The sequence below is a fragment of the Aspergillus brasiliensis genome, assembly GCF_001889945.1.
Source record: "Aspergillus brasiliensis CBS 101740 unplaced genomic scaffold ASPBRscaffold_6, whole genome shotgun sequence".
NCBI classification, from domain to species: Eukaryota; Fungi; Ascomycota; class Eurotiomycetes; order Eurotiales; family Aspergillaceae; genus Aspergillus; species Aspergillus brasiliensis.
In genome coordinates this window covers 1,169,249-1,195,515 of record NW_027137447.1, presented here as the reverse complement: position 1 = coordinate 1,195,515, position 26,267 = coordinate 1,169,249, and the positions used below count along the sequence as shown (strand labels likewise).

Genomic DNA, 26,267 nt, shown 5'->3' with positions numbered 1-26,267 from the left:
GCTGCCTGAGGAACCATTGCCCAACTGATACTACTTTGATAGCTATACTAACTAGTAACTACAGTATGTGTATCTGGAGAGAGAAGAGAACGGTGAATGGTGTTGTTCCCAAGACCTTGTTATAAAGTTACTTAAAATTACCTATGCAGGGGTAGTAGATCTACCGACGGGCTGTATACTCCACCCACTGAACCAACTATTTAGTAATTATCCTGTACTAGAGCTCATGATCCATCCAAACCCCCTGCAGACATTTCATGCATCTCTCCCCTCAAAGAAGGCCTGCGACCGAGTAATCTCCACCCCCGAGCCCTCGACAAACGCCAGCGCACTGGGCTTTTCAACCCGCACCGTCACTCGTTCATTCCCAAATTCCACCGTGACAATGCGCGCAACAAACGTCGCCAAGGCCTCCACCGTCTGGAAAGCGGTAGCTTCGACCCGCTAACAATATGTAAACCGTATTAGCCAAGCGCCCCAGGAGAAGCACACAAACAAACACAAACACATTAGAAAATAACTCACCTCAGCGACAGCCCGGGTCATAGCTTGATACGTATTGACCACCGTAGACCCCCAAGGCAGCTGTCCGGGTCCCTTAAATTCCAGAGAAACGATGACCGCCTGTTTCTCCACCCTCTCGTGAGAGTTGACGCCCAAAATACAGTAGCACCGGATGCCATCAATGCGGAACTCTTCCTCCAGCACCACCGGACACCGCTCCGACTCTCCCACATCGTCCGTGACAGCCTCATTAGCCTGCCGGTACCCCCACACCGTCACACTCCGGTACTTGAGCCCTTCTTCGGCACGCAACAATGCCTTGGGGAGATGCAAAGACACTTCGCATTGGCCAAACACCCCATCAATAGGCGAAGTGGAAGATGAACTGAAAACAGCCGCCAGAGCCTGGGACTGAGAGCCCGCCGAAGCGCTGCTTCTCCGCTGGGTGTTGTGCACGTGCGACATCCTACGGACTCCGGCAGCGGTCTCATCCAATAGTCCCAGGCCACAATGAGCCACAATCCCGGCCGTCAAGCGCACATCCTGTCCGATATCACTGGCCAACATCTCGTCGCGACGGCTTCCATCGACACTGATCATTCGGTGTCCCGGGTTCTCAGGATGCTTGCCCAGGTTGCGGATATCCTCGTCGAGACGGCGGTAGAGCTTGCCGTAGTCCAAGGAAAGGGAGACATCGTCGGCAATGGCGGCGGCCACGGCGGAGGAGTAGGAGAGCTTCAGCGATGCCGTGCAAGGCTGCGCTTTACCGGGACGGTGCCACGGGTCCGGGGCAGCCGGGAGAGGCAGTTGGATGTTGCGGAGACGCACGCTATCCAGCACCGGGGGGTGGGAAGGGATATGGACATTTACGCGCTGCTCGGCCATGGTGACTGTTGGTGGGGAGATGGAGGGAGGTCCTGCTGGGAGAAAGCTGGAAGTAGTCAGCTCCTTTGTTGCTCGAAGCTGCAGCTTTCGGAGTACCAGACAATGGGCTGTTGTGACGTCAACCAGTAAGCACGGAGGCTCCAGTCGGAACTCTTGATAAGGAATAGCACCCACCAGATACAGAAAGCTACCACTGCAGTCGCCTGGGTCAATTGGCTTTTTCTGACTGTTGAATTTAAGTCCCACAGCGGCGAAACCCTCGAACAAAGACCGGCGATGGAAATTTCGCGTGAGCAGCGGATGACGAGACGATGGCGGGGTTGGGTTTAGCGCGGGGAGCTGCTCTCATTCCTCGGGACCCACGCCAGTCAACTAGTTCAATCTATCCCTACAGAGCCATATTCTAACTATGTACTCTACTTTCCACGATCAACAAGCGTGGAAATACTATCATTTTGGTTGTTGCACTATACACAATATCCCGGAGGCTGGAATGATCGACATCGTGGGTAATTACGTTAGAGGGGGGGGAAAAAAAGAAAAAGGTGCAACATCCATCCACATCCCATCCGCAGGTTCGTCCGTACATTATGTGCAGGAAGCCGTCCACCGACACGGCTGTCCACATACGCCTACTTTTAAACCTCGAGAAAAAAACCTTCCAGTCGGAGCCCGGAACCAGCGGGGCTAGAATCATGGTCACATCAAGTGGTGAAAGCAAGCGCCAGTGTCGTTCCGTTGTCCGTGTCAACCTGACACATGCATTCATATCTTGGGGCCGTGTCCGATCCAGAAGCTGACTCCGAAATGGGCAAATCAACTCATCCGGAACGGCCATGAGAGGGAAGCCAATTCAAACATGAGAGAAGAAAGGGGAAAAATCATGCACAATGGGTATCCGCCATGCGCTGAGGGGAACACAACCAACGGGCTAATTACAGACAATTACCAGTATCCGCGGCGATCGTAAGGCATGTACTCGCCCCGGGGTGGGCTGCGAGGGCGTCCGTAAGGCCGAGGGGGTGCGTACGGGTCGTCATAATGGCGAGGTGGTGGCGGCGGGCGGACATCGTAGGGGTCATCGTAGGGACGACGCGGGGGAGGGTAGTCTTCCATCCGAGGACGGGGAGGAGTACGGCGTCCATATCCATCCCGGTCATAGTAGTCCCTTCGGATGGGGATGGGAGAGCGTTCCCGATAGTGAGCCCGGGGACTGTAGCCACGCGGCGCAGGGAACCGCCGGTCATACTCGTCCACTGGGGGGTAGCTCCGACGCGGGGACCGAGACCGGTACGGATCACGAATGGCACGCTCATCCGGGTAGGTTTGGATCTAGGAAGCGCATGAGGATTCTCGATCCACTCAAATCACGGGTACCAGTAAAGTTGCTTACATCGGCAATGCAATTCACGCGGGAGCCTTTGAATTCACGTCCGTCCAGCTTCTCGATGGCCGTCTTTAGGTCATTGGCGGTTTCGAATTCCACAAACCTTGGGAGCATGTGTCAATGGGGCCCTTATCCGGTCGGTTAGGAAGTTGAATGAATAACCTACCCTCTGCCAAGTTCACGGCCAGTTTCAGAGTAAACAACGTCCAAGCCAGACTGACGTGCAAAGTCTTTGAGATCCTAGATAACCCCAGGGTGTGAGTCCATATCCAGGTGCAAAAGTGGTAAAGTGTTATCCGAAGTGTCCGGGTGCCAGCAAGCAGAAAATTACAGTGTGAAAAACAGGCCAGGACGAGGATCCAAGCGATACAGGGTAGTGGGCGAAGGTATCCTTTGATGGTTGCCGGGGCGTTCCATCCTGGATAGGGTTTTCCGGCCTCGGATCTCAGTTCTCAGAGCTGGGGTTCGACCATGGGAGGCAGCCATCCAGCCTTCCTTTCGGTTAGGTGGGGGTTCCGGAGGTTGATTGGTGAACGACCCGTATACCAAGAGGAGCTGATCATCGTCGCCAGTAAAACCCTTGGACCGCAGAAGGTGGAGAAAGATAGATGGAGTACAGGGAAAGAATGAATCAAGGAACGCAAATCGGCCGAGATGCAAGGCGTCCGGTGGATCCAGAAGAAAGGGGACTTGGGCTGCTAACCTGCCAACTTGTTTCCGGGAGTCCAGAAACCATCATGCGAAAGATCGTGCGACGCGGACGAGGCATGTTAGGACGGTCCATTGGGCCAGGGAAGTTCTCCTTGCGGCGCGGTCCACGGGCAAATTGCACGGTGAGGCGCTCGCCTTTGAAATCACTGCCGTCTGCACGGACAGGTAAGTCAACCCTGAAGATTATCTCAAACTGGTGCTTGTGTGGTTACATACGGAAGGCTAAATGATCGGTCTACGTTAGCATGCTCACGCGACAGCTGGGGCGCCAAACAGGGTGGCTTACCGGGTACAACATCTCTAGCATCCATCGCGTCCTCATATTCGATGAAACCGAAGCCATTCATGAGCTTGATCTCTGTAATCTTTCCGGAACCATGGGTGCTGAAATGCTCTTCGATATCCTGTTTGGTCACTGTAAAAGAAACCCCACTAATGGCGCCCACCCGGGGCGCCGTGAGTCAAATGTCAGCCTACTGCGAATGGACTTGAAAGGACAAACAACCGAGACAACTTCTAATATGATTTTTGAAGCTGCCAATCCGGTATCCGGAAAACTGAGATTACCGTGACACAAACAAGGAGAGTTCAAACAAAAGGGAAAAAAAAAATCCGCCGTCAATCTCCGGAGGGGGGAGAAATCTCGGTGACTCAGGGAGGTCAATCCAGACGCGTGGCGATCCAGCGGGAGCATCCCGATTTCAGTGTCGAAGATAAGAGGTGGACAAGAAGGGCAACATCCAGAGCGGGTTGGAGAGAAAACAAGGAGACCTTAAGGAGAGTTTGTAGATGGCTTCATACCATTGCGGGGAAGATTCCCGAGATAGAGTCGGGTGGACGAGACTTCAGTCATGGCGGGTAGTAAATGATGGACAGAGAGATAGAACTAGCACAGCGCGCACAATGGTCGAGGTGAAATCCGTCCAGGCGGATCAACAAGCAGATCGCACTTGCAACACTTCTGGCCTTGCGGGAATGTGGCCCAGACGAGAGAATTCCGATTCAAGGGCCTTGGAGGGGGGTCAACTGGGTCGTTATCCTGGGTAGTTTCAGAGCTGGCAGCAGTAGTAGATAGTGGCGGTAGTATTCAGCAGAGAGATTAGTTCCTGGTGTTTATCCGGGGAATGCGAGGACCATAGAACGGTTCCAGAAGGTAACGGTGGGCCTGACTGATTAGGGAAGCAAGGAGAGAATAGTTTGGTACGCTGAGGGGACAGCTGAACCAGATAAGTAGTAGTAGCTCTCAGGTAAGAGCTGGCCTTGCGCGCGCGCGCACACACACACACACACAATCGGGATTGGAAGAGGGTTAGATGGCGACACGGGGACCAGTCGAGCGGGAGAAGGAGAGCGGCAACACGGGAATCCAGGGAAGCGCTGGGCACAGAGAGCGAGGAAGCAGGATCAGAAAGCAACTTGAGGGAGAAAGGAGAGTTTTGAGGGCGAATCGACCGGGTCACAGCAGGGAAAAGAGGAGAAGCGCGGACTGATTGGGAGAGGCTGACCGCCCTGCCAGAAATCACCAGAAATCCGGGTTGGGATTGAAATGGAAATTCCACTCGATGCTGGCGGTGGGAGGGCAGCCAATGGGAGGCCGCAATCGGGGGGAATCGCCTCACTTTGTTCCCTCGGCGGGATCCACGTGGCCCCGCCTGACCTTTTCGGGACTTTGTCATGTTTTACACACAATCTTCAGTTTACAGAGGCAGTGCTGGTTAGTTAGTGGTTACACATATTGACATTGTGTTGAGCAGCCGATCTACATTATTCCTACTTAGGTACTATGGAACCAGCACCACTACACTGGTACAGCCCTGCTGCACCCTCTATAATTATCTCGCCTTCAGCCCACTTGGGTGGCCCGGTCAAGCTTCCTACTAAAGTAGCTGATTGCTTTTAGTCGCCTCAACAACCAATTCGGAATGATGTTTCATGGAGTCTTCAGGGAAAATACGGTGTCAGTATACTGCAAGGCGATGATAGTAGAAGGGAAAACACATAGATGAGTGTCTTTGCTATGTATTGACAGCGTATTCTACTCCAGGTACTCTGCTTCACAAGTTACTTATTGCCATCAAACATATACCCCATACTATTAATTTACTGTAGAGGACTAGAGGTACGGAACCTCCACTAATCTGCACTGGGTCTAGTCCCTGCCAAGCAATATAACAAGGCTGTCAACTCTGCAGGGATGCATTCGAAGCTGAGATTCAGCTCCAATGAATCTGACTGATCTCATCATCAGGCAAAGCGATGCATATTTGCCACAGGGTGGCTGGACAAATTTAGTTTGTAACCTTTCGGAATAATTGGCATTGATGTAATATGATCTACTGGTGAAGGTGATCAACCTTTCAATCGAATGGCAAAAGAAATTGCGTTCATGGCAATATGGATTCTTGTAATTAAGACGATGACGTTTTAGATTTGATCGGCGTGGACATGCTTTGTAAGTTTGCACCGCAGCTATATCCTCAGTAGGCAGCCTTCGGTGTAGCTCACCCTACGATGTATATATTTGCCGACTATAGCTATCGCTACCGCCTAGAAGAGATAGCTGACTTTTATCTACATGCCTACAACCTACGAACAAAACATAATTCTGCGGGTTTAGCATCATCTGCTAAAAGTCCCTATGGGCATATGCCAAGTAACAGACATAACCCGAATCGCACCACCATGGCTCAAGGGGTACAAGAGATAAAAAAGGCACGCGGCAATTCTTATGGCACGAGTAAAAAGCAGAAAAAACTAAAGTATGTATGATCCACTGGGTATCTGATCTAGGATGTCTTCGGGGGCATGGGCTTCACATTCTCCTTCTTGTCTTTGCCCTTCTGTGGGCTACTTCCGGCCGCCCCAGTCGTTGATGGTTGGAAGAGAGTACGAACTAGGTTATGGCTGGTCACCTCAGCCACAAGCTTGTACCCTGGTCTTCCAGCGACTTTGAGATACACGGAATAAGCGGATGATAGAATGTAATACATTGACCCTGCCGTGTATACGCCGTCTAGCGAGATGTCCATACCTGGAGGCAGAGTCTTCACCCAGTTTGCGAGCTCCTCCACATCCTCTTTCTTCATGGTTCTCGCCAGATAGACGCTGAAGACAGCTCGGAGTGTCGGGGCGATACTTGTCGGGTCCACATTTGCGAGGCCCGTAAGAGGGAGACAGATGGAGTGGTTACCAATTGTGATCCCGTGCGTAGGTTTCTTGATGGCGTTTGGGCGGGCACGCAGAGTCTGGATGAGATGGGCCATTTCGATGTAGCGGTGGCCCTCTCGCTGGCGCCTGACGACCTCCGAAATGAATCTGCTGGTGAAGGTATTCTGCGGAGGATGTCCACGGCAGCTATTATTTCAACTACACAAAGGGAGACCTCTACCCCTCGTAGGGCCATGTGAGCATAGCAACAATCCAAGATAAATAGAACATCGACTTTGTCAGTTTCTGCCAAATTGTATCCGTAGGTGCTGTTGAACAGCAGCCACGAGCGTGTTCCAAATCATCGAGGTTGATCCGTGACATCTTGTGGATTGGAAGTTCAAGGCTCTTGAGAGGTTGGGGAAAGAAAATGGAGAAGGTGAGGACTGGGGTTGATCGGTATTTATATGTGTGTACTGCTTGGCTCATACTTAGGTAGTGAATAGTAACACTTACATGGGTAATGAATAAGAAAAAAGACGTCACTACAAACGGTTCATTCACAATACTTGAATGAGCAAGCTGGAGTCCTGACACTTGATGGATTGAATAGAAAATATGGTACCCCTATCATCCGGTCAGCATCAACTACCTAGGTCTTCTCTCTATTCTGGTTTGACACATTTGGAAAAATTCTAGAAGGTCGTGGGGCTGTCGGTGAATGCTCCACTGAGACCTCTATCTTTATATATAAGTTAGTAGCAGAGTAGTCCAGTAGTCATTTCGTAGTTATTCAGGTTCGGGTGATCTTTCCACCGGCACCACTGTTACATCAGCAGTGGTATAGTTAGTAACTACTCTTGGTATAATCAGGCGAGATCATTGTTGAGTTCAGATCTGTAGAATTAGGGACATTTCATGTCGTCTCTGTGGTGAGAGTGGCACCCATGATATATCCGAAGACGGCTACTCACTCAGTGCATGTGTCAAGACTCAATACTTCTTGAACGGCCACATGAAAGAAGATATCCGCCGGGATTGACGGCAAACCCGCGGGCGGAGCGGCAAGCATGCGAGTGATTCCCATCACCGAACTTCCCATTGGCCGACATAGCCTCGGGTAGTCCGCAGCCTTCAACGCCGACCGCCAAATTTTATCCCACGGCCGCCATCAGTTATTAGTCACGTCTCCATCGCCGGTGACGGAGAGGGGACTTGCCAAAGTTACTTGGTAGTTAGTTAGTTGGTACTCTGCTGACTTGGATCCCACGCTTAAAGTTGCTTCTTCCTTTCTACTTCACCCATCCCGCTTGGTGTCATTCCTGCGCTCTCCTCGCTCGCCCACTTTTTTCCCTCATTGCTTGCTCCCGACCTACCATGCAGTTGTCTCAATTATAGGAGCTCCTCATTCAAGCAACGCTACTGTGACCTCTCCTCTTTTACCTTGCTTCCTGTCTGAACCTCCGTCATGGCTTCAAAAGGAGCCGTCTTGCCTCTTTTGAGGCGCGAATTGCGACCCACTTGGTCACGACTCTCACGTTCTTCCTCCCCTCTCACCCCTTTCAGCAGCTCCGCCCGAATCTCGAACAGCTCCCTCGCAGCATCCGGCAAGCGTGCCATTCGTCGCACATCGTTCTTCCCGCCAGTTCAGACTCGAGCCTTTTCGCAATCACTATCCCGAAAATTGACCGATGAGCATGGCAATTTTGATCCGCGACAGTTGGACAGGGAGTCGGATGAGGTCGATGTCTGTATCGTCGGTGGTGGTATGTAGAAGTTCCGGACGACCTCTCATTTGGCGTGTAGAGGTATGGCACAGGATATAGCGACTAACCGACTGTCTTCTTTACAACCTAGGCCCTGCTGGTCTGGCTGCCGCCATTCGACTGAAGCAACTTGCCAACGAAGCTGGCAACGAGGAGTTCCGTGTCATCGTGCTGGAAAAGGCTGGTGAATTGGGTGCACACGTCCTTTCGGGTAACGTCCTAGAGCCTACCGCCATGAACGAGCTGCTTCCAGACTGGCTGTCGGAAGATAACCCGTCCCGCTTCGAGAATGTGACTCCGGCGAAGGAAGACAAGATGCGCTTCTTGACCCAAAATTCGTCCATTCCGATCCCGGCGCCGCCACAGATGAACAACCACGGCAATTACATCATCAGTTTGAACGAACTTACGAAGTGGATGGGAGAGAGAGCCGAGGAATTGGGCGTAGAAGTGTACCCTGGATTTGCGGCCAGTGAACTCGTCTACAAGAAGTCGGATGGCTCGGTTCTCGGTGTGGCTACCAATGATCTGGGTGTTGGTCGCGACGGCAAGGCCAAGGACAGCTTTGAGCGAGGCATGGAGTTCCATGCCCGCGTGACCCTTCTTGCTGAGGGTTGCCATGGTAGCTTGACGAAGCAGGTGGTCAAGAAGTACGACCTGAGGCGCGATAGCCAGCCCCAAACCTACGGTATTGGTCTGAAGGAGATCTGGGAGATCCAGCCCGAGAAGTTCAAGCCCGGTGAGATCACGCACTCCATGGGATACCCTCTGCCTAAGGACACGTACGGCGGTGCGTGGATGTACCACTTTGGCGACAACATGGTCAGCATTGGCTTGGTGGTCGGGTTGGACTACCCAAACCCCTGGCTGTCGCCCTATGGCGAGTTCCAGAAGCTCAAGCACCACCCTCTTTACAAGGAAGTCCTGGAAGGTGGAAAGTGCATTTCCTACGGCGCGCGGGCTCTCAACGAGGGCGGTTTTCAGTCGATCCCCAAGTGCGCTTTCCCGGGAGGAGCGCTGATTGGCGATAGTGCCGGATTCTTGAACGTTCCGAAGATCAAGGGTACCCATTCCGCAATGAAGTCGGCCATGCTTGCTGCCGAGTCCGCCTATGCGGCCCTGCAGGGCAGCTCGGAAGGCTCTGTATTCCTGTTCGACTATGAAGAATCTCTGCGCAAGTCGTCGATCTGGAAGGAGCTGTACGAGGTGCGTAACATGCGGCCCTCTTTCAGCACGCCGCTGGGCCTCTACGGCGGTATCCTGTACTCTGGTCTCGAGGCATACGTTCTCAAGGGCAAGGCACCCTGGACTCTGAAGCACCACGGCACGGATGCTGCTGCGACCAAGATGGCGTCGGAATGCAACAAGATCGAGTACCCCAAGCCGGATGGGGTGATCAGCTTCGATATCCTCACCAGCGTCAGCCGCACGGGTACCAACCACGAGGAAGACCAGCCGGTGCATTTGCAGGTGGAAGACTGGGACGAGCACACCGATGCTGCCTGGCCCAAGTACCAGGGTGTCGAGAACCGTTTCTGTCCTGCTGGTGTGTATGAGTACGTGGAGGACTCTAGCAAGCCTCACGGCGTTCGCTTCCAGATCAACGCTCAGAAGTAAGTTTAACCCTATATGCTTTCCCTTGAAAATTAGTACTAAGTGTTGATAGCTGCATTCACTGCAAGACCTGTGATATCAAGGTGCCTACCCAGGATATCAACTGGCAGACTCCTCAAGGTGGAGAGGGCCCGAAGTACTTCATGACTTAGGCTTGGGGGTTCCCTTTCAACTTATATGTTTGTCTTCACCCTTCATCAGGGTACCAAAAGGATTGGATGGATAGCAGTATCCATTGTGGCGTTAGTTAATGTTTGATCATGCTTCATTTCCAGGCCGGTGGATGCCTGTTACGTTATCGCGTGTTGAGCCCGGATGGGGCCTTGTATATATAGTTGTACTCCATAGTCTGCGGTGACGATGAATTTTGAAAGGTATTGAGATGGTCTCTAGTCAGCGTAAGCGAGCCGAGAAGCAGCGCGGAATTCTGGATAGTGTGCTAAACTGAATAGCAGCAAAAGGCAAGTCTGATTGGTAGATGTGCTACTATATCTCAAGCAGTAGTACTGGTATGCTCCACAGCTAGTAGCAGCTGCCTCAGTCCTAATCAACACTCAACGTTCTGAATGACTCTCCACAAGCATATACTTTGTATGATGTAACTAAACCCCTAGCACATGCAAATGTCGAGGACCAGGAACACACCTCCGTGTATACGCCTAAATTCCATCATCTCCCATCACCACCCTCGAAGGAACTATTTCCTAACCTCACAACACCGTCATACTGTCTCTAACTACCGCAACTACCGGCCTATCGATGCTTGAAGGCAGTAATCAAAACCATAGCTTCTACGAAACCCAGCTTAGATCTTGAAATGGTGAGGTACAGCTATAAAAGACGCATATCTGTCTCCTAGTTTCAAAGCGTGACTCTCAAGCCTACTTCTACGACCAAACTCACCATCACCATCATCATCATCATCATCCAACAACAGCTCAATCACTCATCAACAGTAAACAACATGGTCTCTAGTATGTCCATGAGCATGTCATCAACTCGTACCATTACCACTTCTGCTCCGCCTCCTCCGCCTCCTCCCATAATCGACGACGAAGACGAAGAATCGATGGACACCTCCACTCCCACCTCTTCCTCATCTTCCTCATCATCAGTCCGCCTGATGGCCGCCGGCAACTGCAAAGCGGAACTCAAATCCGGCAACATCGGTCTAGACTGTCCCTGTCCGAGGGGTATCTTCCCTCTATCTCACACAAACGATATTAGCGATAAATGCATCGAGTGCGAGCACTCCATAGCAGAACACGAGGGCGCTGATAATGAGCGAAAAGGTATCCCCCTCCCCCTTTACACCCACCTAACACCAACACCAACAACTGATAATTCAATAATGATATAGTAGAAGAACCCCCCACCCCGCGACACACGACCCTCACCAAACTCATGAACCTCATGGACCTCTACCCACTGCTCTATGTCCGCGGCATCCGCGACACCGGCAAAGGAACCGTGAAACAATTCCGGCGCGACAATATCATGCTAATGACGCGGGAGCAAGAGGCGCATAGTTTCTTTCTTCCCGTGGATAAACCTCTCGAGGAGTTCGACTCGGAAGAAGATCTCCTCACGCAGTTCGTTAATTCGTTTCATCGGTTGTGTGAACATCCGCAGTTCTTCTTCCTGGTGCTATATACTTTGACCTTGTCGGCGTTTCTGGGGGATCGGTTTGTTAAACAGGTGATTTTGCCGTGTTTGCCGGTGCCGGGGAGGTAACTAGTATCCTACATTAGTAGTTGGTTTTTTTATAGGTTGGTTCTAGTGGAGTTGGTTGAGTAGTAGATGAATGGATAATTTCAGCTCGGCGAGAGTGTGTTAGTAGTAGTATGAGTATGTCTTGTATGATGTATTGTTGTAGTAGAATTTAAGTAGTAGCGTTGTGTATTGTAAGTAAGTATATAAAGTTCCCCAAAACGGTAAAACCACCACAATAAAACAAGCCTGTGTACTACTACAGATCCACAGTAAACATAAACCAATGGTATAAGTTAAACGTTTTCATAGGTGGTTACTATGTAGTACTTACTGCATCAAATATGCAGCAGCCAGAAGAAAGGGGGGCGCCAACGTGACCGACAGATGATGATCACATGGAATGGGCAAGCCCGGATGCGATGATGCTTTGCCGCTTGCCGAACAAGCAAGCAACAACGCTGACAGCCCATGTGACGATGTTACCGACCGACTTTTCTTATTTGTTTATTCCCCATGTGCATATTGAGATGCCGATTTTGTAGCATCAGAGTTACTACAGCTAATAACTTGTATGCAGTAAGCTGATTCTGATTACTTTGTAGTCATGATGTCTTCCGTCCGGCATGTACCCATGGTAAGCTGGAAAGTGAAAATAAGACTTTTATGAAACGGGATCCATCCCACTCCAACCATTTTAAAACAACAGGAGATATTCCGGGGAGGCTTGAGGTTGGTACTAACTAACTAACAAAAACTTTGCTGGAAAGTATGGAAAAAGGCCACCTGGCCGGATTACGTATTGAACACGGCTGTAGCCGCTGCCTGCCGACCGACCGACCGACCGACCGACAGTTTGAATGAGTGGACTGTCGTGTCGCGGAAGTTTTCTTGGAGCTGAGATTTGAGTTGCGCGTAAAAAAAGATAGATAATTAGTAGCCTATAACCCTGCTTGACTCTTGAGGCTAATTCCGTCCCCTGCACTAAAATTTTAATGAACACCGACCGCAGCGCAAGGCTACGATCGGACAGGGTTTAGTGGATCAGAAGGCTGGAAATGGCCTGAGATCTAGTACTATAAGTTTGTCTGGGGTATGTTATGGTATGGAAACTTGGCTGGAAAGCGGCAAAGCAGACGCCAAATGAGAGGCGAGAACGGCCTCGCGCGGGATGAACCCCATGACGCGACCGACGACGCGACCGGCGCGTACCGGGATGAGCGGATTCACGACTGGTCAACTTCTTGGACAAACAGAAAACTGTGACTCAAGAATGAGATTCATCGATTAGCCGCTGGTGATAGGTATCTAGCTGTGACTTGAGTGACTGTAGTGTAAGTAGTGATTCATTTAGAATGTTTTGGAATCATCTTGATGATCATCGATGAATCGGACCCAACAAAAAAAAATCTCCCCCCAAAGGATTTTCTTTGCTCGGAAGAAAGAAAATAAGGAAGAGTGAATGGGATCGAAGAAAATTTTTGTTCAGTTGGCAACCGCTAAAGCGGCAAGACCCAAGGGAAAGAAAGAAGAAAAAAAGGAAAAAACAAAAAGTGAAGGGAGTGAAGGGGAAAAAGCCGAGAACAGTAACTGGAAATGATTGGTAGACTGAAGAATGGATGGACTGGAAAGTGGGTCTGAGTTATCAGTTGCAGGAGCGACGCGGACTGGCTGGGGAGATGAGTGGCTGCAGGCCTGCAACCCCAGCGTAAGGGGGGCGACAGCCAACGAGAGCGGACGCAGGTGTGGTGAGTGGAGTCGCCGATCAACAAACCAGAGATGACGGAATGGCGCTTGGCCACCCAAGAGCCGCTAGTGGAGGCGCTAACAGGCAGCGAGCAGTGCCAGAGCGGCGACTTCCATGGGTGAAAGCGACCGCTCGTCGCTGCTTTTGCCGCCGCCGCTGGGCCCAGCCCCCCCTGACGCCAGCTGCGCCCGGGCGCTGTGACTCAGCCTATATAAAGGCCCAACCTCCCACTTTCCTGTCGCTGTTGGAATTTTTGATCCTGGTCTTGGCACCGCCCGGAAAGCCATACTGTCCTCTCTTCCCGCCCGCCATCCTCCCCTCCCCTCCCTATACTCTCTCTCCACACTCACGTACGGTTTGCAGAGATTACTGCTGATATCAGCTGTTTCTATCTCTGCTTGAACCTGCTGGATCTAAACATTTTCCGGGAAGAAGATTCTTATCTTAGGGAAGCCAAGAAAAAGAGATTCAAATAGGGAACGAAAATCTCTTTTCGTCCCTTTCTCTTCCTTCTGAACTCCACCGTTATCAGTCTCCGTTACTGAAACAGGAAGTTTGCAGCCTCAGGTGTGCATCTTCGCCACTCTCTCTCTCCAAATCGCAGATAGACATCCCAATTCATACAAAACCAAAGAAAAGCAAACAAAACACACGCACCTCCTCCCCTCAAAAAAAAGTTGTGTCATCTACCACAAAAAAAAAAAACAACGTGCTTTTTCTTGTCACTTCACACTCCCTTCCTCTGTTGCCTCTGTTCACTTACCCATAGTTTGTGAACGTTGCTGCTCTTGAGTTAATCTACCTAGAAAACACTTCACTGTGCTTTTCTAATCCCTTGGTTGCTGCCTTGTTCTCTCTCCCATTCCCCTATCCTCCTTCCTCCACGGCGGCTTTTTGTCATCGCCTGTCACATACCTCTGCACTCCACCTTGACTTCACACCGTTTCGTCTTCGAAACGGTTCATTGCTTGGATCCCAAAGCAGTATTGCTGCAGGGGAGACATTGACTTGTCCATCTCCCGCAAAGGGTACGTTGTTCTCTTCACTTGGCTTTGACCTCACGTGTCTTCCTTAGGGGGCAGACACCTCATGAGTTTTCTCTATCTGTCACTCACCTCGTCTGTCTACTTTTGACTGACTTGAGTTTTGCGTCTACACAGACTGCTCTCTGAAAAAGCTTCTCTATCTTCTCAGCGTCGGCTGGTTTACGGCTCGAGTATCCTATTACTCACGTCGCGATGGACTCTCTTACGACCCATCCTTCTACCGCGCAGCAGGCCCGGGCCTTCACTTCCCCCGCTTCTCTGTCCTTCCCCGGTGGTGCCGGCGATTTGACTCCGCCTTCCGATAAAGACGGAAACATGGCGATGGCTCAGGGTGCGAATGGGATGATGAACGGTCAGCAGCAGGGAGGAAATGCCGCTAATGGCAACGGGGTGGCGCCCGCAACTCCAGCTGCGACTCCCGGTGCCAACACCCCGGGAAGTGGCATTGTGCCTACGTTGCAGTGAGTATACTCTTGCTGTCTCTACTTCTGGGTCACCAGATTACTGAACAATGGTCTCTCTTTTTCTTTGAAGAAACATTGTCGCGACGGTCAACCTTGATTGTCGTCTGGACTTGAAAACGATCGCACTCCATGCAAGAAATGCGGAGTACAACCCTAAGGTATTACTTTCCACACCTCCCTGAGCTTGATATGTCAGGGCATAGTGTGGCTGAACTGTTCTTTTTTCTTTCAATAGCGTTTCGCGGCCGTGATCATGCGTATCCGAGAGCCGAAGACGACCGCTTTGATCTTCGCCTCGGGCAAGATGGTGGTTACTGGTGCCAAGTCGGAGGATGACTCCAAGCTGGCTTCCAGGAAGTACGCGCGTATCATCCAGAAGCTTGGCTTCAATGCCAAGTTCACGGATTTCAAGATCCAAAACATCGTGGGTTCTTGCGATATCAAGTTCCCCATCCGCCTGGAGGGTTTGGCTAGTCGCCATCACAACTTCAGTTCCTACGAACCTGAGTTGTTCCCTGGTCTTATCTACCGCATGATGAAGCCTAAGATCGTGCTGCTTATCTTCGTCAGTGGAAAGATTGTTCTCACTGGTGCTAAGGTCCGTGAGGAGATCTACCAGGCGTTCGAACTGATCTATCCTGTGCTTTCGGGTATGCATTGCTCTCCTCGCTTCGATTTTGAAGTGGACATCGTGCTAACCAGCTGTAAAGATTTCCGTAAGGTCTAAAAGGGCATCGCCTTGTCCACAGGAAGATCTCGACACCCCTCGTCCTTCCCATCTTCATCAACTTGTATTAACACTTGGCTTTTCCCCCTTGCACTGGCCCGCGAGGTTGTACTATGAAACGGACAACGCGCTTCAACCCTGCACGGCTGATGCTTCTTTTCTGTTCCGATTTTTTTCTTTTCACACCTTTTGCACATCACGATTTTCATGCTAGCATCTGTACGGCGTTCGAGCGATTGGTCTCTATTATCTATTTTTCCCTTTCCTGTTTCAACAAACAAAGTGTCTCACCATCTTAGATAGTCGCACACCGCAGATTCAAGGGGGCGGTACTGTGCGCTGGTCGAATGGTTGCCTCCTTTTAATTACTGGTTTTCTGTTCTTTGCCTATTGGCAGTGATCCTCGACGTATGGCCTTGGTCATCTGTTGGGGTGGTTCGGACCTCCGAGGACTTGCTTGCTATTGATTCGGAGGGTTAACTCTCAAGCTCAAGCACCCAAAAAAAATCTTTCCTGTTTATTGTTCTAGATCGCTACGCTCTGCTACGGAAGTGGATGAAATACATTGGGAGAATGAAGGATGGGCGCGTGCCCAGGTTCCAATAGTGGCATAATTGTTCTTAACTATTCTTGATCCTTTTGTGGGTAGAAAATGAACTTGAGACATGCATGCGTCCAGTTTCTTCGGTAGCACCGTAGCACAGCCGTGTATAAACCTGTCGGAAATTAATCCTAAAACTGCGTGTAGCCTAGTTTAATTGGTCTTGGCCTGATGTCTTATTAAAGTGTGTACCTGAGAACCGATAGATAAATCTACTGCAGACGGACCCTTGCATGACCCAATTTCCCCGTGATTCGGCTTTATCCCCACCCTAATTCTTCCTGAAACACTGTGTGGTGGTACATTACTGATGTCATACAAGTAGGATTCTGGGTATAATGCTCAGATACTGTCTTTGCTGTTCGTGCTGATGCGATCGATGCCTTATTAGTAGTACTCAAGTCAACTCTCTTCCGTCGATGATTGATACTTACGGCACATAAGTTGACATGATGGGTGGGATTATAATATCTGTAGTAAGTAGTGTTAGGTATTGTTGATGTTTTGTTGTTTTCTGAGTAAGTAGACTAATATGATGATGCTGCTTACAGTATCACCCATCACTCTTGGTGATACTACTAGTGTCTGTCCTACTCAGTTGTTTTGGAATGATTACTTTGTTCTGCTTCGTTTGTGGGTACTAAGAAGGTCTACTTGCAATTGTCGATCAGATGGTAGTCTAGGGTAGGTGAACCTAATGAAGGTATGGGAGGAATTTAAGCAAGTTCTGGTGAACCTTGATCACACTTGAAGCATATCGTCGAGGTATGCCATAATAGTGGGTGAGGAGTATTGTCCCCTTCGTATGGACATTCAAGAACGATTGACCCTGTTCTTGATTTTGCACTGCACTTGTGAGGAGTCATGGCGAAGATAGGCGGGAGATGTATGGAATGAATTATCAGAGCTGGGTGAGTGGTGGCAGTATGTCTGCATACATACATACATACATACCTTCCACTGCATATTTACACCATCGATATATAAACTCTATCAAGTCTACATAACAGCAAACTCTATACAGCACTTTTGGTCTCTCACAGCAAACTGCCTCTCTTCGCCTTCCTCGTCTTCAACAACTCATCCATCAACCGCATCCCCTTCGGCCCCGAGCGACTACCATCCTCAGTTCCATCAAACTCACTCTCCGGTACTGCAGCAGGCCACTTCCACAAGTCCTGCAGCTCGGGCTCCAGCTTACCTTCCAGTGCGTCGACGATCTTGTCGCCCAGCACGGGGAGGAACTTGTATCCGTGGCCGCTGCCGCCCGTGGCGAGGAAGAGGCCAGGATGGTCGGGGTGGTAGGTTATGATGAAGTCACCCTTAGGGCTGTGTCGATTGCTCATGTTAGCCAGACATCCAATCAAGTAAATAGGTGAATGGAATGGACACTCACGTATCAGTGTACCAGCAAATGCGAGTCTCGGCGAACGGCCGATCCGCAAAGGAGGGAATCAACTCCTTCAAAGCCTCCCGGAATGCTTTTTCACCTTCGGCAGGAATAGGCACTCCCTTCTCTGGCAGACTGACTTTCATTTTTTTGCCCTCGTCCTTGGTGGTGCCAGGGACCGGAACCTGGACAGGGTTAACGTAACCATATGCATGACGGGCGATCTTGAGCATGTTGTTCCGCGGCGGAATGATGAAGATGCCCGTCGCAAAGTTGAGGATCGTGGGCATGTGCTCGAACCGCTTTTGCTCTTCGTCCGAAATACGGATGTATGCGATCGCTTGACCGGTCTGGACGGTTCGACCGCGTAGATCGACGAGCTTGGCGGTCCAAGCTCCTGTTGCGAGGATGACAAGGTCGGCTGTTAGGGATGTTCCGTCGGCAAGGTTGACGCCTGTGACTCTGTTGGACTTGTCGTTGCTGTACTGCAGACTGCTCACATCGCCGGTCTTGAATATTACTTTGCCCTCTTGGTCCAGACGCTGCTTGGTGTACCGGACACCCGCTTCAGCGTCGGACCAGCCTGAGCCCCAATTCACGTAGCCACCCGCAACACTGAGGTTCACGCCGTAGGCCGGGGCGGCCCGCGCGACGTCCTGACGAGTGGGGAGGAGCTCGACATCTTGACCGGGGATTTGCTTGACGTTTTCGTAGCTCTTGTTGGCGTAGTCGCGGGCATTGGTACTACCGGGGGGATAGACCAGGAGGAGACCATTCTGGGTGTATCGGCCTTCCTTGCCCCAGTCGGTGTTGCGCCAGAGATCGAGAGCTTCGGCGGCGAGTTTGGCGTAGTGTGGTTGGGAGTAGTCGGCACGAACGATGCGGGAGGAGTCGACGGAGGAGCCATGCGGGTTAGGGATTATCGGGGAGGATTCCAGGAGGGTAATCTGGGAGTTGGGATGGCGGTGCGAGAGGGAGAGAGCGGTAGATACTGGATTGAATGAGCAATTTGGCTCATGCTGAAAATCCGGGGAAATGGGTTGCGGTGTGTGTGGTGCGACTTACGGCCAAAAACCCCTCCGCCGACGATAAGAATGTTGGCGGGGAGAGACATGGTGCAGGCGAAGGAAGAAGAAAATCAATGAGGGAGAAGGCGAGGATATGAACACTGAATAGCGTATATTGAGAGGAGGTCGACTCTCAAAGGTTGAGGGGAAAGAAGAGGAGGCTATATAGTTGGTGGTATGATTTGGAGATGCAGCGATAACGGCGCATTGGCAAATGAAATTAACAAGTCCGTGCCTGAATTTCTTGGCGGTCGGCGTCCGATCTTTTGAGTTTCTCCATCTTGCATCTCCAACTTCTCCATCTTCTTCTTCTGCCACCTCCGCATCTCAATTCACATCGCTCCAGTCGCCGCAACCATGAGCGCACCACGGGTCGGGCGAGCAGCGCTGAAGAAGGCCAAGATGCCTGCTTCGGCTGCTACCTCCAAGCCAGCGCCTCGATTCCCAGTGGCAGATGGCACCGGGTTAGTCTCATCGACTCCGCATTGCCCATGTCGCTTTCATCAGCAACAACTTTAGTCCACTCCTACTGACTTATTGTGATATGCAGTCCCAAGACCCTACCTAAACGCGCCAATCCTCACCTCAAGGACATGCCTTCTACACCACCATCCGCCCCCGTATCCCCCAGAGTCATGACCCTCTTCGGCGTCAGCGCCCTCACTCTTAGCACCTACATCGGCTACCTCTACGCCTCCTACCGTCGCGAAGTCACCCAATCGCAATCCCTCTCCGTCCCTCACGATGTCTCCGACCGCTACAACCATACCGCACGCACCTTCGACGCAGACGTTGAAATGTCCGAGAGAGTCATGCGCATGGGCAGCAAGCGCGCAGACCTGATCAGTCGTGCACGCGGCGACGTCCTCGAAGTCAGCTGCGGTACGGGACGGAACCTCCAATACTATGAGCTCGGGCAGCGGAGGGGACTAGATAATAAGGGACGCGCGGGCGTCCATGGTTGCCGGTCCGTAACGTTTGTGGATTTGAGTCCAGAGATGGTGGAGATTACAAAGGCCAAGTTCGCGAAACGGTTCCCGGAGCATGAGGTGCCGGTGAACTTCGAAGTGCAGGACGCGGCAAGTGTGTCGAGGCGTCCGGTTGATCCGTCACGAAAGGGCGATGAAGGTTATTATGATACGGTGGTGCAGACCATGGGGCTGTGTTCGATGCCGGACCCGGTGGGCACGTTGCGCCATCTGGGGACGGTTGTTGAGCCGAACAAGGGCGAGATCTTGTTGTTGGAACACGGGCGGTCGCATTATGATTGGCTCAATCGCATCTTGGATAATTTGGCGTCGGCGCATGCGGATCGGCATGGATGTTGGTGGAATCGGGATATTGGGAAGATTGTGCGGGATAGCGGGCTGGAGGTGGTGGAAGAGAAACGCTGGCATTTTGGGACGACGTGGAAATATGTCTTGCGGCCGGCGAGGACGGAGAAATGACGATTTAGAGGATGTCCTTGTGTATTAGGGGTTTTGATAGACCTGGATGACTGGATGTATTTGTAAATATGCATAGCGGGTGTTTGTCACAATATAGTTTTAGACATTTGGTCACAACATGAAGGTAACGCGCATGGCTGGTTTTCACCTTAATAGTAGTTGTATCTTGTAGCTGAGAGTGGATATTATTGCTTCTACTGAAGCATGATCTACCTAAGCATACAATTATCCCGGTAGTTAATTTGACCAGTGACATGCTTGTATCGAGACATTGATATATACATCTAATCCACCACTAGTTATTCCACCCCAGTCTTCTCCATACTAAGAGTATAGTACTACTACCCTAACTATAGTACTCACCTATTCCCAATACCAACCAAACTCTAACCTCATCCATATCCCACCCCATTTCCCCAAGTCACACAACAAGCACATCACCCAGCCAACAATCCCCAGACCAGAACCGGTATCAAGGAAAACCCACCAAACTAGTATCCTTGGTATGGCCCAATCATCTGAGATAATAGAAAAACATCAAATTTATCTCCGTAGATCGACCAAATATGAAGTCAAGATGGCGTTAGTATTACGATGATTACTTTTGAGATCTGCGGGGTAAAAATAGTAGTAGTCTACTAACTACTTCCCTTTCCGCTTTAGGTCGAACTTGGCGCCGCTTTTTGCTCACTTGGCGAAGCCTGCAGCGTGGAAAGAGCACAAAGGTGCGTGTTCTGAGCAATCCCTGAGCAATACCGGTTTGCTCCGGTGGTAAACACCAGCTGGGAGGCAGAGCAGCGGCTCGTTGTCGCGCCGGTTCGTTGTCCGATTACGTTAGCATGAGCGGCTTGTTTGAGCTTATGTAAAGGTATTGGTCATGTGACTTACTTAAACTGTGCACACTAAAGTCCTTGTATTTCACTTCAGTCCGGGTCCATTAAGCCCCAATTCCAATGATCATTTCGTGTATAAATCACAAATTAAATGCGGACATACTATCGAGCGCCAATAGTGTTACACCAATTTTTTTTAAATTGGCTTGGCGTACGCGTCAAGAATGTTCTACAACCACTAAAGAACCTATAACCACTTCCTACTGACCTGACTACACCGTAGACATGCGAAATTCATAAACCTCTCATTTGGACTAGCAAGTACTTCGAGAGCCAAGAATAGACGAAGAGACAAGTTGGCTGCATTATCGTTACTCACGGAAATGAAGGCTAGTCCTTTCAAATCGCGGGAGAGCTTGAGAGACAAGCTACACTGGACTACAAGGGCACATCTGATATTCGCTGAAAGGATGATATACGGAAGAATCTAGTCATGCAAGCTGAAAACTTATTGTGTAAACAGATTTATCATGAGACGGTAAATTGGAGTAAGTATTCCACGAATCATCATAGTAGCAATTGGGAAATTGTTAGCATACTACTACTCTGTACTTTGCGGAAGTTTAGGAAACCATACTCATCCACGTGGCTTATCGTACTAATGCGAGGTCTTATTGTACTAATATATTGACAGAAACAAGGAATGACTATTTCTTGCTGTTAGCGAATAGCTAGTGAAGAAGCAAGCTTGTCCCCTTCTAATGGCTTAAGCAGTCATGAGAAAAGAGTAGCGAATAAGTAGTACCCAATTAGAGTAGCTGTGGGTTAGTCCTGAATAGGTACTAAAAGTCAGTACAGATAATACGAGGTTAGTCAAGATTAATTGGACATCTTGTTATCTAGTACTAGCGCTGTCTGCGGTTGACTGGGTGCGCGACAAGATATAAAGGATGCCATATCACCCATACATGTCCTGACTGAACAACAAACAACTCTTATTATTATCTCAATCGACTACCTTTGATTCTGCCTAAAAGAAAATATATGACCTACTACTTGTCATTCTTGATATAATTCTCTATAGACTGCTATCCTCTCTCAGAGATATCTTCCAGATCACCCGGAATTTATAGGCTACAAGCCTATAATTCGACCTTGGCTGATATCTCCGTCTGAAACCTTGGCGGAGACCCGTTTGTCATTCAGCCCTCCAGCCGAGCAATCGATCATAAGATCTCTGACGGTGAGTAAGTTGATTGCTTGCTACTGGAGTTTATCGAGTTTATCTGCCGACTCGTTCCCGCCTGAGACTGAATGTAGGGTCATTACATGATCAGCAGATAGGGAGTGGTTATTCGGTTCAGTCAGACCCACTCCACCCAGCGGGGTGAGTATCATGCTGACCTAAATACCAACAGGAACGACATTTCATTAGTCCGATCAGGTTAGCATACTCCACCATACTATGGCTTGGCGATATAGATGCTATGCAAACGGCGGGGTGAGGATCATGCTACAGTATCTTCTGCTTTTGAACCTCAAACGTTTGCTAGTCTTCTAGTAACTCTCTTGTTAGGCTACAGTATGAGATAATGTGCTAATATTTTTTTTTAGGTAGGACGCAGAATATCTTCAGTTATGCATATGACTGAGGATTTCTCCAAGCAAAGGTTGGCGATGTAGTAGGTAGTGGCACTAGGCAGATCTCGCCACTTACACTCCCCCACCCCCCGCCACACCCCACCCCCCGCACCCCTCTGCACCATCATCGTTGAAGGGTTAAGGGGCCAGAGGGATAAGTTTGAGTTATTGCGAGTAGTGACGCATACGTGGCAGCCGATTGCCTAGATTGGTGAGTTCCAAATATGATATTAAGGTTCGAGACTTGAGGCGCCGTGACCCTCACGGGTCTGCAGGCAGCCACCACTGCCGGCGTCCCACAGCTTGACAGTCTTCTGTCGCATCGCATCTTCTACCTTTCGAGAGAGGTGGATTGGCATTGGTTTGCGTATGTATAGAATGCTACAGCCGTTGCTGTATTCTACGTAACTAGGATACTCAGGACATATATTGTCTCTATGGTGTTTCAGGATTGTAAAGGTATCCGTTTGGGTTTAGAAGACTCAACTGGCCGGACCCTCATAGATGCTCGGTATATTCTCAGAATCAGTATCACTCGGATAGAATAAATTTAGATCTGGGGCGACTATCGCCCTGTTAATCGTAGCCTTAACGACTGGCATTAAGCGGGGTATCATGATCTTCCCTCTGCTAAGTGCCATGTTTGCTACCATTTCAGGTCTCACCGAGGTCAGATTCCACCGAGGCAGATAGGCTACATGCAATCCCGATATAACCATCCGATGATCCACGGATTCAACTGGCGATTAGCTTCTGCCTACCCTTCTTTATATTCCATTTTACCTCCTTTACCTTCCGTCTTTCCGCTGAGTCATGAACTGCAGTGGTACAACCAGGAAAGGGTAGATCCACTCATAAGTCGAAGACCTGCTCCACCAGCAACTATTTCCATAGCCCTAGAAGAATTCTAGAGATCATCCAACATACAAACCAGACAACCGTGCCGTGTCACCAGATTTTGTTCATCGACTTGTGATCTTCTTCAGACTCTCTAGACGAGACGCTGCCGAATTCCCGAATCCACACCCAGCGCAAGAAAGGGCCAAAAGCTCGACGTATATAGATGGGACAGTTCCTCAATCATCAGGTCAGTCATTCACACATCTTCTTCGTCTTCTTCTTCTTCTTTTTCTTCCTTTCATTTCCACCCTCTTGCAGTCTCCCGCTATGAGGTTGCCGATTTCGCTTCTCGCAGCCGTTGCGGCTCTGCCTGCTGTCTATTCCGAATATGTGGTTGATGGATACAAGGTTCTCGAAACCACCCCCTATCGCCAGAATACGACGATCGATCCCCCAAGCTCAAAGATCCTCCCTTCTGGTTATGTGAAAACCAACGGAAGCCGGGCTTTGCCCGTCGCCATGGTTTTCGAGCATAACCAGGAATTCTCCTTGCGCGACGGCGTCAAGATCCGGGCAGATATTTTTCGCCCGGTGACCAATGAATCCGTCCCTGCTCTGGTTATGTGGAGTCCGTATGGTAAGAGCAGCACTGGTCCACTGACTCTGGATTCGGCTGCTCTTCACGCGGGTGTATCTCCGTCGAAGCTCTCGGGCTTCCAGTCCTTTGAGGGGTAGGTGGGAACGAATCCATCTAATGTGTCCTCTCCTGTTTGATCCCTGGCCTTTTTCACTGACCAGTTACTTGTTGCTTTAGATTCGACCCCGCTGAATGGGTTCAAAGGGGCTACGCCATTGTCAACGTGGATGCTCGTGGCGCTGGCGACTCTGAGGGCGACATTCGCTACTGGGGCAGCGGTGAGGGTAGGGACGGTTACGATGTGATCGAGCAGATTGCCGAGCTGGATTGGTGTACTGGCAAGGTTGGAACAGCCGGTAATTCCTGGCTGGCTGTGTCGCAATGGTTCATTGCTAGCGAGCAACCGCCTCATCTCGCCGCTATTGCCCCCTTGGAGGGTCTTGGTGATGTCTTGCGCGAGACCATGGCCCGCGGTGGTATTCCGGCTACTGGTTTCATCAAGCTTATTCAAAGCAGTCTCCCCGGTCGCCAGTTGGAGGAAGACATCCTAGCTATGTATAACAAGTATTCCACCGATAACGCCTACTGGAGGGACAAGCGTGTCGATTATAGCAAGATTAAGGTTCCGGCGTACATCGGTGGCAGCTACTCGACCAATCTTCACACTCAGGGTGCTTTCCGCGGTTTCGATGAGATTAACCACGATAAGAAATGGTTCGTCGATAAAATCTCCCTCCCTTGCAATGACTTTTATTTAAAATTTTGAACTAACGTGCTAATTATACGATAGGCTTGTGGTGCACCACACCCAGGAATGGTACGATCTGTACAGTGAGGCCCGCATTGAAGACTTGGACCTGTATTTCTCCTTCTATCTCAAGGGAATTCAGAACGACTGGGAGCAAACCGCCCCGGTCCGTCTCTCGGTGCTCGGTTACAATCTGCCAAACCAAAACTTCTCGCTGCCTGGCATTCCGTGGGCCCACCCCGGATTGAAGAAGCTGCGACTTTACTTGAAGCCCGATCAGACCCTTACCCCATTCCCCTTCTCGGCAGAGAACCAGACGGGTACTCTGAGCTACCAGGCCGATGCTCCTTGCATGCAGCGTGGCAACGACACTGGGGAGCTCTCTTTCACTTACACCTTCCCTGAGAAAACTTTCGTGGCCGGACCCAGTGAGGCTGTCCTCACCCTGTCTGCCCAGACGCAGAATGACTTGGACGTCTATGTTATGCTGCGCAAGGCGGATGCCAACGGCACGGTCCTGGAATCTATCAATCAGCCCCTCTCGGACCTGGGTGTCTCGAGTGCGTCCGAGGTGCCTTCCGTCAGTATTCTCAAATACCTTGGCCCTGAAGCGATGCTCCGGGCTTCCAAGCGGGCTATCGCCCCTGAGCTCTCCAAGCCTTGGCGACCTACCCTCTCTCATGGTGCTGATCAATACATTCCTCAAGGCGATATCATTGAACTGCACATGTCGCTTTGGCCTACCGGTATGATCTTCGAGGCTGGAGAGAAGCTGATTGTGAAGGTTGCCGGTCATGACATGCGACTGGTCGATTTCGAGCAGCTGCAGGGTACTTTCAACGTCACCAACGAGGGCAAGCACTATGTCCACTTCGCGGAGCAGTACAATAACTATGTGGAGTTGAACTTGCTGTGAGGATAAGAATGCGTTGGAATGCGGTTTGAGGCTATTTTTGAGGTGAAGTAGCTGCTGAGTGCTCACCAAGCGAAAGAAAGTCGGGGGATGGGAGAGACCCTAATTCAATGTATTCTAGCCTAGTACGTAGAACGGGGTAGGGGGCGCGCAGAAAGCTCGATTTATCTTGCCTCTCCCCTCCACCTCCTAAGTACCCCGGAATATTGATATATCTTTTTAGATCGGATTATCTGGATCTATTATTGTATGTAAATTGGACTGCTACATGGGAGTATTTTCACCCTACTAGGGCGGAATTAGGGTTTTTCTCTAAGTATGGGGACGGAGTAGTTAGTAGGTAAGAATTACTTAGTAGATAGTTACTACTAGATACTAGATAACTAGATACCCCAAGCACCGTCAGCAACAGCCTATGAAATCTCCTCCCGTCCTATCCGG

The 26,267-nt window shown here is 50.4% G+C and overlaps 11 protein-coding genes across 11 annotated transcripts; 7 read left to right on the top strand and 4 right to left on the bottom strand.

Moving 5' to 3' along the window:
• Window positions 1-255: 255 nt before the first annotated feature.
• ASPBRDRAFT_125285 (dihydroneopterin aldolase) lies at window positions 256-1,389 on the bottom strand (the record flags this gene model as incomplete). Its single annotated transcript, XM_067617776.1, has 2 exons — window positions 256-444; window positions 526-1,389. 2 exons carry the CDS (start codon window positions 1,387-1,389, stop codon window positions 256-258), a joined length of 1,053 nt encoding a protein of 350 aa, XP_067479197.1.
• Window positions 1,390-2,207: 818 nt separating this feature from the next.
• Window positions 2,208-4,438, bottom strand: ASPBRDRAFT_582118 (putative pre-RNA splicing factor Srp2). Its single transcript, XM_067627866.1, has 7 exons — window positions 4,289-4,438; window positions 3,774-3,902; window positions 3,704-3,709; window positions 3,480-3,640; window positions 2,943-3,016; window positions 2,783-2,879; window positions 2,208-2,721 (listed from the first exon to the last, which is right to left on the bottom strand). Exons 1-7 carry the CDS (start codon window positions 4,338-4,340, stop codon window positions 2,335-2,337), a joined length of 906 nt encoding a protein of 301 aa, XP_067479196.1. The 5' UTR covers window positions 4,341-4,438; the 3' UTR covers window positions 2,208-2,334.
• A 1,835-nt stretch (window positions 4,439-6,273) lies between these two features.
• Window positions 6,274-6,750, bottom strand: ASPBRDRAFT_196077 (uncharacterized protein; the record flags this gene model as incomplete). Its single annotated transcript, XM_067620934.1, has 1 exon — window positions 6,274-6,750. One exon carries the CDS (start codon window positions 6,748-6,750, stop codon window positions 6,274-6,276), a length of 477 nt encoding a protein of 158 aa, XP_067479195.1.
• Window positions 6,751-7,786: 1,036 nt separating this feature from the next.
• On the top strand, window positions 7,787-10,402 carry ASPBRDRAFT_177828 (electron-transferring-flavoprotein dehydrogenase). The gene is made up of 3 exons (XM_067619869.1): window positions 7,787-8,400; window positions 8,492-10,013; window positions 10,067-10,402. The coding sequence occupies exons 1-3, from the start codon at window positions 8,103-8,105 to the stop codon at window positions 10,164-10,166; spliced, it is 1,920 nt and encodes a 639-aa protein (XP_067479194.1). The 5' UTR covers window positions 7,787-8,102; the 3' UTR covers window positions 10,167-10,402.
• A 691-nt stretch (window positions 10,403-11,093) lies between these two features.
• Window positions 11,094-11,393, top strand: ASPBRDRAFT_43325 (uncharacterized protein; the record flags this gene model as incomplete). The annotated part of the gene is made up of 1 exon (XM_067624971.1): window positions 11,094-11,393. A coding segment is annotated over exon 1 (232 nt), but the record flags the coding sequence as incomplete, so codon positions are not given.
• Window positions 11,394-11,418: 25 nt separating this feature from the next.
• ASPBRDRAFT_126214 (uncharacterized protein) lies at window positions 11,419-11,748 on the top strand (the record flags this gene model as incomplete). Its single annotated transcript, XM_067617851.1, has 1 exon — window positions 11,419-11,748. The coding sequence occupies one exon, from the start codon at window positions 11,419-11,421 to the stop codon at window positions 11,746-11,748; it is 330 nt and encodes a 109-aa protein (XP_067479192.1).
• Window positions 11,749-12,423: 675 nt separating this feature from the next.
• Window positions 12,424-13,507, top strand: ASPBRDRAFT_75247 (uncharacterized protein; the record flags this gene model as incomplete). The annotated part of the gene is made up of 2 exons (XM_067629275.1): window positions 12,424-12,986; window positions 13,339-13,507. The coding sequence occupies exons 1-2, from the start codon at window positions 12,820-12,822 to the stop codon at window positions 13,505-13,507; spliced, it is 336 nt and encodes a 111-aa protein (XP_067479191.1). The 5' UTR covers window positions 12,424-12,819.
• A 1,202-nt stretch (window positions 13,508-14,709) lies between these two features.
• On the top strand, window positions 14,710-15,708 carry ASPBRDRAFT_196074 (uncharacterized protein; the record flags this gene model as incomplete). Its single annotated transcript, XM_067620933.1, has 4 exons — window positions 14,710-14,978; window positions 15,052-15,139; window positions 15,217-15,631; window positions 15,692-15,708. 4 exons carry the CDS (start codon window positions 14,710-14,712, stop codon window positions 15,706-15,708), a joined length of 789 nt encoding a protein of 262 aa, XP_067479190.1.
• Window positions 15,709-17,185: 1,477 nt separating this feature from the next.
• Window positions 17,186-18,946, bottom strand: ASPBRDRAFT_43322 (NAD(P)/FAD-dependent oxidoreductase). Its single transcript, XM_067624970.1, has 3 exons — window positions 18,765-18,946; window positions 17,706-18,690; window positions 17,186-17,638 (listed from the first exon to the last, which is right to left on the bottom strand). The coding sequence occupies exons 1-3, from the start codon at window positions 18,811-18,813 to the stop codon at window positions 17,347-17,349; spliced, it is 1,326 nt and encodes a 441-aa protein (XP_067479189.1). The 5' UTR covers window positions 18,814-18,946; the 3' UTR covers window positions 17,186-17,346.
• Window positions 18,947-19,123: 177 nt separating this feature from the next.
• Window positions 19,124-20,214, top strand: ASPBRDRAFT_125765 (class I SAM-dependent methyltransferase; the record flags this gene model as incomplete). Its single annotated transcript, XM_067617817.1, has 2 exons — window positions 19,124-19,230; window positions 19,317-20,214. 2 exons carry the CDS (start codon window positions 19,124-19,126, stop codon window positions 20,212-20,214), a joined length of 1,005 nt encoding a protein of 334 aa, XP_067479188.1.
• A 3,239-nt stretch (window positions 20,215-23,453) lies between these two features.
• On the top strand, window positions 23,454-26,054 carry ASPBRDRAFT_177813 (uncharacterized protein). Its single transcript, XM_067619868.1, has 4 exons — window positions 23,454-23,775; window positions 23,937-24,259; window positions 24,343-24,879; window positions 24,956-26,054. Exons 1-4 carry the CDS (start codon window positions 23,752-23,754, stop codon window positions 25,827-25,829), a joined length of 1,758 nt encoding a protein of 585 aa, XP_067479187.1. The 5' UTR covers window positions 23,454-23,751; the 3' UTR covers window positions 25,830-26,054.
• Window positions 26,055-26,267: the final 213 nt, after the last annotated feature.